We start from the raw sequence: 15,633 nt of genomic DNA, 5'->3' as shown, positions 1-15,633 counted from the left end.
GAATCAAGGAAAGTCCTTGGCTTTCTGCCAAGCCATGAGCCAGTGAAAGCTTCAGGTGATTAGTTTGTGCACTAGATATAAGATACGTTTTTAATGTCAATCCATGCATTATTACTAATTTACATAACTGTTCCAACTGCAGTTTTTCTGTTTTGTTAAAGACAATACCTTAGTGTTTCAGCTTTCATTTTTATTATCTGTGACAAATGTGTTGTATGCTTTATTCCAGAACACAGGATCTCTGCTAAAACTGACTCCTTTTCAATCAGCCACATTCAATGCCTAACGTTTGCACGTACGCGCGCACGTACACACAGACACAAATTAAGAATGTTTCCTCACTTTAGAAATACAGAAACAACAGACTGCTTTTTTCACATTCAGTCTTAAAGATTATGTGTAAACCTGTAAAATAAGAATTTTTAAAGGAGGTGCCCACAGGCCTCAATTTATAGCAACGCTTGCAGACACTATTGTAATGATGCACCAGCTTACAATAACACTTCCTTTCTATAAAAGAAAAGTAGCACAGGATACCATCTCAACTTTTATCATCTTTACTTTGGTACCCAATACCTCTAACGATAACTTTAAGGGTTAACACTATAAGCCAAAACCGAGCAGGCAGATGCAAATTAATTAGCAAGATAAATCTGTAAAGACCAGAAATGTAAGTTTTTTATAAATGTACGTTGAAAAATGAAGTAAAGCTATGGTCTAAGATGAAAAATCAGAGTGGTTGTGCTTTGATTCATTACAAGAAAGGCATCTTTGAACACAGTAACGATCTAAATAAAAATGTCTTCCTTGAAACATTCTAAATAGTCTTGATGCTTGTAACCACAGAACAGTGTCATTAGTTATTTGCATTTTAAAGGCGCTTGAAAATGTAATGCACCCTTTAAAATTCTAGCTCTTTCTTAGCTTGTGCTAGAATTAGAGGGGGTTTGCTTTAGTTTTAACCAGAAATATTAACATTAGAAGAACATACCTTTCAAATCCTATTTTCCTCTTTGTTGGTTTTAGGTTATTTTAAGCTCCATGATAAAGGAGTGTGAACAGAAAGTGGAAAACAAGACTGTCCAAGAACCACAAGGGTAAGGCATCGACTGCTTTTTGGGGAAGGGGGAGCAGCCTTTTTTTATTTTTTGTTTTAAATAATGGTCAAAAAATTTTGTGGGTGTCTTCCTGGGTGCTGTGCCGTTCTCTAGTCCAAGGCTTGCACCTGTGAATCCTGTTTTGACATAATCTATATTTAGAAGCAGATTTCAGGAACTTTGTCCAAACTCAGTTTGTGGTTGTTGCTGTATCCAGTATATAATGTAGAGCAGTGCACTTTCATCTACTTGGTGGAAATGAAGTTCTTGTTTTCGCATGTTGTTTTGTTCTTACGCTTCTGACCCATCAGAAGCAATAATTGAAATATTGTCCTATGTCTAATAAGACATAGATGCTAACTGGCTACTGGAAGAAATACTTTTGGACACAGTAAATGACTATTTTCAGGACTGAATAACTTTTTCAGCATAGTAAATGAGACCCTTTAAGTCAGGGATGGGCAAACTTTTTGGCCCGAGGGCCACATCTGGCTATGGAAATTGTATGGCGGGCCATGAATGCTCATGAAATTGGGGGTTGGGGTGTGGGAGGGCTCTGACTGGAGGTGCGGGCTCTGGGGTGTGGCCAGAAATGAGGAGTTCAGGGTGCAGGAAGGGGCTCTGGGCTGGGAAAGAGGGGTGGGGGCTCTGGGCTAGGGCAGGGGGTTCGGGTGCAGGGGGGAGGGCTCTAGCTGGGGCTGTGGGCTCTGGGGTGGGGCTGGGGTTGGGGGTGCAGGAGGTTGCCCTGGGCTGGGACGGAGGGGTTCGGAAGGCGGGAGAGGGATCAGGGCTGGGGAAGGAGGTTGGGGTGCAGGAGGGAGTCAGGGGTGCAGGCTCCAGGCGGCTCTTACCTCAAGCAGCTCCCAGAAGCAGCGACATGTCCCCCACTCCAGCTCCTACGCGGAGACATGACCAGGCGACTCTGAACGCTGCCCTGTCCACAGGCGCCACCTCTGCAGCTCCCACTGGCTGCAGTTCCCATCCAATGGGAGCTGAGGGGCAGCATGCAGCGCCTCCTGGCTGCCCCTACATGTAGGAGCCAGAGAGGGGACATGCCACTGCTTTTGGGAGCCACGTGGAGCAGGGCAAACCCCTGACCCCACTCTCCGGCTGGACCGCCAGAGCAGGGCAAGCTCTGAACCCCGCTGCCCAGCAAGAGCTTGAGGGCCGGATTAAAATGTCTGGAGGGCCTGATGCAGCCCCCGAGCCATAGTTTGCCCACCCCTGCTTTAAATTGTGGGAATTCAGCAGCATTGGCTTATAAAGAGAGAAAATCATCAAATGGCAAAGAAAGAGATTTGGGAGTCAGTTCCCAGCTCTGACACTGATTTTCAGTGTGACTCTGAGCAAGTCACTTAAACTCTCTCTCTCTCCTTATCTGTAAAATATTGGTAAAACTACTTCTCAAGGTAACAAGGCTTGATTCTCAAATCACTTTGAAAATTAGGAAAGACGGAGTTTGTAAATATATGTTGTTGAATAGAACTGTTTCTGATGTAGAGGAGAATAGGCTTCAAACACATCTGGTTTAGCCCCTTGAACATGGCTATTAGTGCTTATGATATTGTGCACTGTCTGTAGCTGATAGTGAATAGATCATATAACAAGAATTGAACAAATCTTGCAGAGGTTAGCATCAGACCAACACTTGAAGGTACACTTGAAGACTTGACTTTGAGTCCACCGAGACTTTAAACAATGCCTAGGTTCTAAGCCAGCTTTTTTCTCAGTACTGGTCGTAGTATATGAAAAGTGAATTGATTCTGGCTAGTCATATATCAGGGGGTAGCCGTGTTAGTCTGTATTCACAAAAACAACAAGAAGTCCTGTGGCACCTTAAAGGCTAACAGATTTATTTGGGCATAGTGGGTTTTTTACCCACGAAAGCTTATGCCCAAATAAATCTGTTAGTTTTTAAAGTGCCACCAGACTCCGTGTTGTTTTCGTGGCTAGTCATAGATACCTCTTATGAGGGAGAATAAATTCAAAGACTTTATCATCTTTGCAGAAAGAAAGCAGCATTTAAAATTTTGTACCTCTTTTGCTCTCTTAACAATATGGCTAAAGATATCAGAGATCATATTGGGCTAGTAACTAGTATATTTTCTAGGCTCAAACCTGCCATGTGCCACACTACATTAGTAAATGGAAACCAAGGAAGTAGCCTTTCAGAGCTTTATTTCACTGTGCACTCTTCACCTTTCATTGTACTCCTTCACTACCTCCATCTCTTCCCATTCCTCTGGGTGAAATCGGCAGAATTGAGGGGGAGAGAGGACCAGGCACGAAATGAAGTAATTCAAAGTACAGTCGTTCTTCAGTGATCTTAATGTTCATTTGCTCATGAAAAGTAGCAGAGGGTGGAGGAGCAACACAATAGGTAGGCAACAAAGCAGCAAGGGAGGGAGAGGGAAGTAGCCATTATTTTGCTTTGGTGACAAAGCACTGGTTATTGTGGTTAAAGCCTCAAGCACGTTCTCCTTTTTCAGGAAAAGTAGTAGAAAACCAGACAGGAGGAACAGAGGAAAGCAATCAGAGTGAAGGGCTAGGAGGCGCAGAGCAACACAACAAAAAAATAGATCAGAGAAAAGATAAGGAAGGCAGAGGTGACACAAACTTTGACCGGAGAAGAATGAGAAACTGAAAAGACAAAGGATAAAAGTGGACACGTTCAGAGATATCCCTGGTGTCTTTTTGGGTAGGACTAGAAGGAGAAGCTGTGGGCCTGGCTGTAAAGCATTTTTAACAGTAGCTGTTTGCTAGTGATTCACTCCTAGAATCTGTGCACCATTATAAGCGTTGGTTGCAGCACCTGTGATAAGAGGGCTTAGCTTGGCCCCAGCACAGTCTGCCACAGTATCTCCTTAGTAGATTTTGAAAACCATAAACATGAAAACCCCCATTCAGCCAGTCCTAACTTCATTTCACAATGAGAAGCACCTGTTTTTCAAATGAGCACTCTTTACCAGGGTTTTCTCTTCACTCTGTGCCCTCTGTACCTTTTAGCTTGTGCCAGCAGCAGCCACAAAGGGCAGTTAGAGCACAACATTTTGGTGTGCTGTGCAACTCTCACTCCTGCAGACTGTGCTGTGACGCAGTGTAAACATAACCTGGGTTCCTTTGGGAAGGTGAGAGAGTTGTCCTTAAGTCAAAAGCAACTCTCTTCACTTAGAAGCATTGATAGGCTTCTCTTTTTAATTGAACAGAGGAGTTACTTTGGGGGATGATGATATGTTCTCTTCTATTAAGTATCTCTCTAAGTGGACAGGGTTGGTTTTGAATAAGACATACTGTTTTTTCTCTCTCTGGAGCTTTAGTCTAATGGTTGTTTTAGATTAACTGCAGTCTTAAAGAGCACTATAGTAGCAAAAAACTTGAAGCAAAATGTAACATTTTACAACTGAAGAAAACATTTTGATACCGCATTGAGTACTTCCTGTGCAGTGTGGATACAAATATAAGTATTACGTGTGCATCAGTGACGCTGCATCCAATTAATTTCCCTCTTGAATGCTAACTACTGAGAAGTAAGATTGAAAAAGAGAAGTCTTCACAACGTGTCACGCTTGTTTCCTTTGTTTAACCTTCCCCTTTTTTGTATCTTTTCAGTATTGGATTTTTGTTGCAATATTTTTTCAAAAACGTGTCGAAATTTGATAGAAAATATTTAATGACTTAAGATATGTCCACACAAACTTCTCTGTCCTGCTAAAGCCAAATCAAAACTTGGTCATTTTATTAGAAACTTTAGATACCCTTTAAGTGGTTTGGTTTTTTTTAAATACATTTAAATCCTTTATAAAAATGTAGCCAAAAGGCAATCAAGTTACCAGTGTTTAGGAACATGATGCAAGGACTATTCTATCCAAATACATTTATAAAAAATAAAATTAATCAAAATCAGTTGTAGACATTTATTTACTATAGCTCACCATATTTTCACCTCTTATATTAGAAATGTTGATTAGAGAGATTCTGAGATCACAAAAGGAATATGCTTTTGTGATGTAAAAACAAAACGTGTCAAGTATTGTAACTCCTAAAGCTGTTTATGGACAGTTTTTCTTAAACTCATTTTTATATACGACAAAAGAGTTTGATCTTAAATAACCAACTTACTTTTAAAAAGTGATTTTACAAAATGCACAGTAATATGAACGGATTTTCTGAATGTTTTGGCCTGAAGCCTCCCCATAAATTGAAGGGAGTACCGTATAGCATGTAATACATATAGACATCAGTCAAGTTAACATTTAAACACTGACAGGTTTCAGAGTAACAGCCATGTTAGTCTGTATTCGCAAAAAGAAAAGGAGTACTTGTGGCACCTTAGAGACTAACCAATTTATTTGAGCATGAGCTTTCGTGAGCTACAGCTCACTTCATCAGATGCATACCGTGGAAACTGCAGCAGACTTTATATATACACAGAGAATATGAAACAATACCTCCTCCCACCCCACTGTCCTGCTGGTAATAGCTTATCTAAAGTAATCTTCAGGTTAGGCCATTTCAAATCCAGGTTTTCTCACCCTCCACCCCCCCACACAAATTCACTCTCCTGCTGGTGATAGCCCATCCAAAGTGACAACTCTTTACACAATGTGCATGATAATGAAGTTAGGCCATTTCCTGCACAAATCCAGGTTCTCTCACTCCCTCACCCCCCTCCAAAAACCCACCCCCATACACACACAAACTCACTCTCCTGCTGGTAACAGCTCATCCAAACTGACCATTCTCCAAGTTTAAATCCAAGTTAAACCAGAACATATGGGGTGGGGGAGGGTAGGAAACTCCTGAAAAAGCACAAGATCAAATCCGCACAGACACACCCCTGGAACCCCGACCTGGGATATTCTATCTACTACCCAAGATCCATAAACCTGGAACTCCTGGGCGCCCCATCATTTCAGGCATTGGCACCCTGACAGCAGGATTGTCTGGCTATGTAGACTCCCTCCTCAGGCCCTACGCTACCAGCACTCCCAGCTACCTTCGAGACACCACTGACTTCCTGAGGAAACTTCAATCCATCGGTGATCTTCCTGATAACACCATCCTGGCCACTATGGATGTAGAAGCCCTCTACACCAACATTCCACACAAAGATGGACTACAAGCCGTCAGGAACACTATCCCCGATAATGTCACGGCTAACCTGGTGGCTGAACTTTGTGACTTTGTCCTTACCCATAACTATTTCACATTTGGGGACAATGTATACCTTCAGATCAGTGGCACTGCTATGGGTACCCGCATGGCCCCACAGTATGCCAACATTTTTATGGCTGATTTAGAACAACGCTTCCTCAGCTCTCGTCCCCTAAAGCCCCTACTCTACTTGCGCTATATTGATGACATCTTCATCATCTGGACCCATGGAAAAGAAGCCCTTGAGGAATTCCACCATGATTTCAACAATTTCCATCCCACCACCAACCTCAGCCTGGTCCAGTCCACACAAGAGATCCACTTCCTGGACACTACAGTGCTAATAAACAATGGTCACATAAACACTACCCTATACCGGAAACCTACTGACCGCTATTCCTACCTGCATGCCTCCAGCTTTCACCCTGACCACACCACACGATCCATCGTCTACAGCCAAGCTCTGCGATACAACCGCATTTGCTCCAACCCCTCAGACAGAGACAAACACCTACAAGATCTCTGTCAAGCTTTCTTACAACTACAATACCCACCTGCGGAAGTAAAGAAACAGATTGATAGAGCCAGAAGAGTTCCCAGAAGTTACCTACTACAGGACAGGCCTAACAAAGAAAATAACAGAACGCCACTAGCCGTCACCTTCAGCCCCCAACTAAAACCCCTCCAACGCATTATTAAGGATCTACAACCTATCCTAAAGGATGACCCAACACTCTCACAAATCTTGGGAGACAGGCCAGTCCTTGCCTACAGACAGCCCCGCAACCTGAAGCAAATACTCACCAACAACCACATACCACACAACAGAACCACTAACCCAGGAACTTATCCTTGCAACAAAGCCCGTTGCCAATTGTGCCCACATATCTATTCAGGGGACACCATCACAGGGCCTAATAACATCAGCCACACCATCAGAGGCTCGTTCACCTGCACATCCACCAATGTGATTTATGCCATCATGTGCCAGCAATGCCCCTCTGCCATGTACATTGGTCAAACTGGACAGTCTCTACGTAAAAGAATAAATGGACACAAATCAGATGTCAAGAATTATAACATTCATAAACCAGTCGGAGAACACTTCAATCTCTCTGGTCACGCAATCACAGACATGAAGGTCGCTATCTTAAAACAAAAAAACTTCAAATCCAGACTCCAGCGAGAAACTGCTGAATTGGAATTCATTTGCAAATTGGATACTATTAATTTAGGCTTAAATAGAGACTGGGAGTGGCTAAGTCATTATGCAAGGTAGCCTATTTCCTCTTGTTTTTTCCTACCCCCCCCACCCCATATGTTCTGGTTTAACTTGGATTTAAACTTGGAGAATGGTCAGTTTGGATGAGCTGTTACCAGCAGGAGAGTGAGTTTGTGTGTGTATGGGGGTGGGTTTTTGGAGGGGGGTGAGGGAGTGAGAGAACCTGGATTTGTGCAGGAAATGGCCTAACTTCATTATCATGCACATTGTGTAAAGAGTTGTCACTTTGGATGGGCTATCACCAGCAGGAGAGTGAATTTGTGTGGGGGGGTGGAGGGTGAGAAAACCTGGATTTGAAATGGCCTAACCTGAAGATTACTTTAGATAAGCTATTACCAGCAGGACAGTGGGGTGGGAGGAGGTATTGTTTCATATTCTCTGTGTATATATAAAGTCTGCTGCAGTTTCCACGGTATGCATCTGATGAAGTGAGCTGTAGCTCACGAAAGCTCATGCTCAAATAAATTGGTTAGTCTCTAAGGTGCCAGAAGTACTCCTTTTCATTTAAACACTATTTTTCTGTGTCATGAATTATATTTTTATGAGAAAACAGAAGAACTGTTGCATGGCTGCATCATTTAATAACATAAACTACTGGCTTTTAAGCTGTTACAATTAAAAAAAACCTCTCAAACCTTTCAACCGAATTATAAGATATCTCACCTGATCAACATGTTTAACTATTTAAACTTGGTAATCCTGGACATGTTTCATAGACATACTTGTTTTTAAATGTTTCCACCTGTCTGGGTTATACTGTTGTAAGAATGTTATCCGTGAAAATCTGAACTTTATTGTTCCTGATTCTGAATTTGTTCTAAGTTCTAAAGTATTCCAGAAACTGACATTTTCTTTAGCTGTGACACTGAGTACGTTCCCAGATGTGAAGAACTCTGTGTAAGCTCGAAAGCTTGTCTCTCTTATCAAAAGATATTACCAGATATTATCTCTCTTACCAGAAGATATTAGATCACGCGCTTTGTGTCTCTGATGTTTCCCTAAACCTTTTGTCATACGAGACTTTCAGAATGAAAATAAAATGTCTTTCAGTGCGTATTGATTAGTTCACTGTGTAGCTTCAGGCCCAGTATCCCTCAGTTTAAGACTGGTTTTCTTTTGCTGTCTCCGAGCCCAGGCTTTCTTCCTTTTCTGAAGTTAGCCCAGTGCATTTCCTTTCACTGTTAATGCATGGAATAACTACTTTCCCTTCTAAAGCAGCTTTTTCTGGGACAGACTTGAATAACATAGGTTGAAGTGACTTCTAGTTCCTGAATAGCTGGTATTAAGTAAAAGTTTTGATTCTTTATATAATCATTATCCCCTTCTTTGATAGTCAAATCAAAGGGATATTGATTATGAAATCCAGCTTGCATCTTGACAATACAGTTTTCTTAGAGCAGCTAAGCTAAAAGCAAAGTATGCTACCAGTAGTTCCCAGACTGATCTGCAGATTGCTGCTGCTCCACAGAGCTGACTGGTCACATGGCTCTCCATGTTTTCAGACTGCCAGATATCATTAAATGACAATTTAAAATATATTAAATACTTCCCTAATATTAAAGTTTGAGACTATAGACCAGGGGTGGGCAAATTTTTTGTCCTGAGGGCCACATTGGGGTTCCAAAACTGTATGGAGGGCCGGGTAGGGAAGGCTGTGTCTCCCCAAACAGCCTGGCCTCTGCCCCCTCCCACATCCCACCCCCTGACTATGCCCTCAGAACCCCCAACCTATCCAACCCCCCAGTTCCTTCTCCCCTGACCGCCTCCTCCGGGACCCCCCCACCCCTAACCGCACCCCTGGGACCCCACCCCCATCCAATCCCTCCTGCTCCCTGTCCCCTCACTGTCCCAACCCCTATCCACACCCCCACCCCCTGACAGGCCCCCCCAGGACTTCCATGCCTATCCAACCCCTATCCCTTGACCGCCCCCGCCCCAGAACCTCGGCCCCATCCAACTGCCCCTGTCCCCTGACTGCCCCCCCGGAACCTCCTGCCCCTTATACAACCCCGCTCCCCGCCCCCTTACCATGCGGTGGAGAGCAGCATGTCTGGCAGCTGTGCCACCTGGCTGGAGCCTACCCTGTCGCCGCGCTGCCCAGCAGGAGCTCGTAGTCCCGCCTCCCAGAGCGTCGGCGGCATGGCGAGCTGAGGCTGCGAGGGAGTGGGGACAGTGCGGGAGGGTCCGGGAGCTCAAGGGCCAGGCAGGATGGTCCCGCGGGCTGTAGGTTGCCCACCTCTGCTATAGACTGTTGCCAAAGAGATCTTTTTATGATAACTTTTCACTTTTGCAAGGTTATAAATCATGAAATTACGCTAAATTCACTTAATCAGTGTCAGATCAGCACAATATATGCAGAGCCGTTATGTAAGAAGGTGATTTTTGTCATATGCTGACTAAAGAGAGAGATATTGTGAGCCCAGGTTTCACACTTATGTTCTTAAATGGACATCTAGACATCCAAATACAGATTTAGGGGCTCAGATGCAGAATTGGATATTGGGAAATGTTAAGTTTATAGAATAAAGTTTAAGAATAATATTGAGACATTTGATTTGTTGTTTCATTTTATGGCAAATAAGTTTTTCAAAGTATTCCTACAGCATATGATCTTACAGTAGTATATAGAGGCCATAGCCATGGGTCAAGACCCTAGTGTAGCAGGCACTGTACAAACATATAAGGCAATCTCTGTCCCAGCACTTAATCTAGGATAATAGCAAGACTCAATAGCTAAAAGAAAAAAGATCAAAAGAAAAGACAGGGTTGATAGGATGCTGCAATAGTAACACGAACATGTGATGTATAATAAACTAGCTCTTATGGCGTAAGTGATACTTTTATCATTTAAAAATGCATTTCTGTATTCAAGCAAGTGAGGATGAGATGTAAAGTACTTGCATGGTTTTATTTTTTTGTTTATGGAGATAAAGAGAAGACATTATGTTCTATTCTGAGTGCCCCTGTGCTCCAGGTAAAGAATATTCTTCTTCGAATGATGGTTCCTATATGTATCCCAATCATGGGTGCACATATGCGCCAGAAGGTTTTCTTAGCAGTCTCCGTTAACCTGCATGTGCATCATGTCTCCCCTCGTATTCCCAGCCGAGGGTATAATAGGCTGTGCGGGTTGACGCCTCTCCACTTCCCTCTTACTGCTCCGTGGAGTCAGAACCCCTGTTCCTTCACACTGTTAGTTTTTTAACTAGAGAGTGACTTCACTAGTTCGATTATCAGTCTTGTACTTGTGCTTCTGTTTCGTTTTTTGGTGGGTAGCATAGATAGTTGTATATCGTTATAGTTAGTGATAGCGAAACCCCATCTGGGGTAAGCTTTCCCTTCCCCCACCCTCCTGGGACTGCTCCATGCTCCGGGGTTTAAAAACTGTTCCTTGTCCGTGCTCATTCTCCATGAGCAACGAGCACCAGCAGTGTCTGTATTGTCTCAGGGAAGCTCACATTGCAGCTCGTTGCACGATTTGTAAATCTTTCCCAACTCAGACTGAGGAGTTCCACCTCCAAAAATATCTAATGGAGGAAGCCATGAGGCCACATGCTCACTCGGATCCAGAACTGTTGGTGCCGTGTCCGTCGCTGGCGGTGAGTACTCCTCCCAGCACTCCACTGGCAGTCAAGGAGAAGCCCAGGCACGAGCATAAGAAGCACTCTCATGGGCATAAGAGTAGGTCCCTGTCAAGGGCTGCTCCTAAGCGCATCGTTTCCTCCCCAAACCAGGTCGGGTGAGATGTCGCATATTGACTCAGTCGCACTGGTGTCCAAGCTTCCATGGTTGGAGGGATGGAGGGACCGACGGTCATCCCTATACCTGCCCACCCGGAGCAGTCACCGGCACACACACCGCCCATCCTGCTGCCACCTCCATACCAGCCAGAGCCACAGAAAACATGACTTCTGAGGGAAGATTGAAAAAATTGGGTTTATTTAGTCTGGAAAAGAGAAGACTGAGAGGGGACATGATAGTTTTCAAGTACATAAAAGGTTGTTACAAGGAGGAGGGAGAAAAATTGTTGTTCTTAACCTCTGAGGATAGGACTAGAAGCAATGGGCTTAAATTGTAGCAAGGGAGGTTTAGGTTGGACATTAGGAAAAACTTCCTAAGCGCTGGAATAAATTGCTAAGGAGGTTGTGGAATCTCCATCGTTGGAGATTTTTCAGAGCAGTTTAGAGAAACACACCTCTCAGGAATGGTCTAGATAATATTTAGTCCTGCCATGAGTGCAGGGGACTGGACTAGATGACCTCTCAAGATAACTTCTAGTGGTATGATTCCCCATTGGGCCTGGTTTGCTACTATTTACATGAAAGACACCTACTTCCACATCAACATTCACCCGACCCACCAGAAATTTCTCCATTTCCAGGTGGGACGCTACCACTACCACTTCCAAGTCCTCCCTTTCAGCAAAGCAGTGGCTCCATGAGTCTTCACTGTCGCGGGCAGCCCAAATGCGCCGCCTCAGCTACGTTGTATACCCCTACCTGGACAGCTGGCTCCTTGTCGCGCTATCCCGACAAGAACTCATCTCTGCCATCCTTGCCCTTCGCACTCCCCTGACCACTCTAGGTATCTGCCTCAAGGAGGAGAAATCCATGTTCATACCTACACAATCAATTTTATTGGGGCGTGGCTTGACTCAATTGTGGCATGGGCCTTCCTTCCAGCAGACTGCTTCACAATGCTGACAGCCATAGTTGCAGAACTGCACCACAACCCACACACCATGGTCCACCCTTGCCTTTCCCTCCTGGGACATATGGCAGCCTTTATATCCATGACACTACATGCACATCTAGACATATGTTGCCTCCAATTCTGGATCCGCTCAATCTACAGACCCCACATGGACCATTTGGAGGCCAGAGTCACTATTGCCCAGGCGGTTCTGACCTCGCTTACATGGCGGACCAACTCTTCCAAGGTCGTGGTCGGTACCCCCTTCACCTCTCCCATCCTGCAGGCCACCATCACAACAGAAGTCTCCTTGGTGTTCAGGGGGTCCATCTAGACCATCACACAACCCAGGGTGTCTGGATACCAAAAGAGGCCAGAATGCACATAAATGTGCTCAAACTGAGGGCAGTCCATTTTGCGTACTAGGTATTTCTTCTTTTCATTCAATCCCACCACATTCAAGTATGTCCGACACCATCGCAGCGGTAGTGTACGTCAACAAGAAGGATGACACCAAGTCTCCATCTCTCTGTTCAGAGTCCGCCATCCACCTTTGGAACCAGTGCATCAAACACCATGTGAAGCTCCAAGTCATGTAGCTCCTGGGCACGCAAAATTCCCTGGCCAGCATGCTCAGCAGGACTCTCTACTTCAACCATGAGTGGGAATTGGACAATGCCACTCTTCACTACCTCTTCCTCAAATGGGGTACCCCACGCTGGGATCTCTTTGCCACTCACGAGAACTGCAAGTTGCCCCTTTATTGTTCCAGGGGAGCCATGGGGGAGGACTCGCAGGGTGACACGTATTCTCCTGCCCTGGACAGGTGACCTCTGCTATGCCTCCCCCCATTCCCATCCACCTGTAATGCAAGGTCCAACGGGACTGAGCTACCATAATACTCAGAGCTCCATTCTGACCCAATCAGTTTTGGTTCACAGACCTCCTCAGACTCCCTACCTGAATACTGATCCGCTTCAGAACACTCACAGATCTCCTCACACAAGATTGGGGCCGAGTCCAGCATCCCAACCTGGGCCCTCTTCACTTTGCAGCCTGGTTTTTGCTTGAGGATCGGGGTAGACAACGCTTGCTCCACCTTGGTGCGACACATCCTTACCCAAAGCAAGAGGGCATCCACCAGAGCCTGCTACCAAGTTAAATGGAGACTATTCATCTCATGGTTTCACCGCTGTCACCATCTATAGAGTACAATCTCCATAACTATCATTCTCAATTACCTCCTCAAGCTTGAGATGTCAGGCCTTGCCTCAGTTCTATACAGATCTACCTGGTAGCCCTTAATGCCTTTCTCTCCCAATGGAGGGGGTTCCTCTGTGTTTATGCACCCTACCACCATCTGCTTTATGAAAGGTCTCCTCAATACCTTCCCACCAGTATTCTGGTCCACATCCCAGACTTTGAAGTCCCGGTGGGACTTCAATCTCGTTCTCTCTGTCCTCACTAGAGCACCCTTCAAGCCAGTGGCAATGTGCTCCCTCTCACATCTCTCCATGAAAGGCATGTTCTTAGTGGCCATTACCTCAGCTAAATGGGTCAGCAAACTGGCAGTCAGGATGGTTGACCCCCCCCCCCTCCACACACACACACACACACACACACACTGTATTCCACAAGGATAAAGTTTCCTTACGGCTACACCCTAAGTTCCTGCCAAAAGTGGTGTCAGAGTTCCATCTTAATCAGTGCATCCACCTCCCTGTTTTCTGTCCCAAACCACACGCCTTCCATGCACACAGGATGCTGCATTCCCTCAAAGTCAGCCATGTGTTGGTGTTTTGCCTCTACAGAACCCACGCCTTTCACGCATCGGCCAAAATGTTTGAAACCATTGCCAACCAGTCCATGGGTCAAGCTTTCTCCTCCCAGCGAATCTCCAAATGGATCTCTGGGTGCATCCATGAATGCTACACGCTATCCGATGTACTGCCACCTGATAGTTACAGTACACTCTACACGAATGCACGCTGTCACATTGGTCTGTCTTGTGGACATCTCATGGCCAGACATCTGTTGAGCAGCAGCGTGGCACTCAGTACACATGTTCATATACCACTACACCATTGTCCAAGGGGCGGCTGTGGACGCTGCAGTGGGCTGTGCCATACTGCAGACTACATTTCCTCATACAGCCTCGCACCCACCTCCACACTAATCACTCTCGCTACTCACCCGTGTTTGGAATACCTATAGGGACCATCACTTGGAGAAGAGGAGGAGGTTACTTACCTGTAACTGGAGATTCTTCCAGATGTGTGGTCTCTATTTGTATTCCAATACCTGTCCTCCATCCTCTCTGCTGCGAACTGGCCTATTCAGGAGTAAGAGGGATCATTGGAGAGGCATCAACCCACACAGCTGATTATACCCTCGGCTGAGAGCACATGTGGGTCATCTGACACTGCTAAGAAAACCTTCCGGCGCATGGCACACATGTGCCCCCACGTTCGGAATACCAATAGGACCACACATCTCGAAGAACCTTCAGTTACAGGTAAGTAACTTCCTTTTTGGCTTATGGGAGAACAATTTATAACTAGTTTTCACTTACTTGACCTGCCCTGACATCCTGGCAGGTTTGAAATGTTGGTACTGTGTCTTGATGTCAGGAAATTCATTTTTATGGACTTGGATGCTGTAAGCACTTCAATAATTATCAAATAGTCAGAGTCCCTGCTGAGCTTTATAAGGAGGACTCCATTTTAATTTTAGTAAAACTTGGTGCTGCATTATGTTGACAGAAAGTTTGCCTCTACATTTTAACCACAAATGTCTTGGTGTAGTACAGGAAGTGCAGCACATTTATTAGCACTTCTGCCTTTTGTGATACTGCTTTATAGGAATGCTCTGCCTGGTGACACAGTTCTACTGTAGTGACCGTTATCTCTTTACCGAGAAGTTGAACACTCGAGTTCATTACAAATTCCAGCGGAGTGTCTGTGTGACTGTATGGCTTTTTAAAACCTATTGCCACACATTCAGGTTTCTTACCTTCAGTAGTTTTGGCTTTATTGCTTTTCTGAATCTGATTTGAGATTAGATGTGGTCTTCCAAATCTATAGTACTTGGACAAATGAAGGCTTAAAGTTTATATTTCCAACTAGACAGTGACGGAGTGGATGCTTCACAAAGGCATTCATCCTTGAGAAGTAATCGTCAAATTATTAAGCTAACATGAACATGAGAACTTCTAAAGATATTCTAAAGAATATGTAACAGCATTTTAAAGTGCTTCAGTAGGACTCTGTTTGAAGGACCTCTAGGGCTACGTTTTCCTGGAACTATGAATGTGGAAAACTACCATTTGGGTTGAAAGAACAGGAGGACTTGTGGCACCTTAGAGACTAACAAATTTATCTGAGCATAAGCTTTCGTGAGCTACAGCTC

General features: G+C 44.7%; 1 protein-coding gene across 7 annotated transcripts in view; it reads left to right on the top strand.

Annotated features, from left to right (window-relative positions):
- RELCH (RAB11 binding and LisH domain, coiled-coil and HEAT repeat containing) overlaps window positions 1-15,633 on the top strand; it is a 126,375-nt gene that overhangs the window by 108,091 nt on the left and 2,651 nt on the right. For all 7 annotated transcript variants that reach the window (XM_077810752.1, XM_077810750.1, XM_077810748.1 and 4 more), the window contains one exon: window positions 1,027-1,097. In XM_077810752.1, the coding sequence (XP_077666878.1) occupies window positions 1,027-1,097 (71 nt within the window). The remainder of the gene's footprint in view (window positions 1-1,026; window positions 1,098-15,633) is intronic.

The sequence above is a fragment of the Eretmochelys imbricata genome, chromosome 2 (genome assembly GCF_965152235.1).
Source record: "Eretmochelys imbricata isolate rEreImb1 chromosome 2, rEreImb1.hap1, whole genome shotgun sequence".
NCBI lineage: Eukaryota > Metazoa > Chordata > Testudines > Cheloniidae > Eretmochelys > Eretmochelys imbricata.
This window is presented reverse-complemented; position numbering and strand designations above follow the sequence as displayed.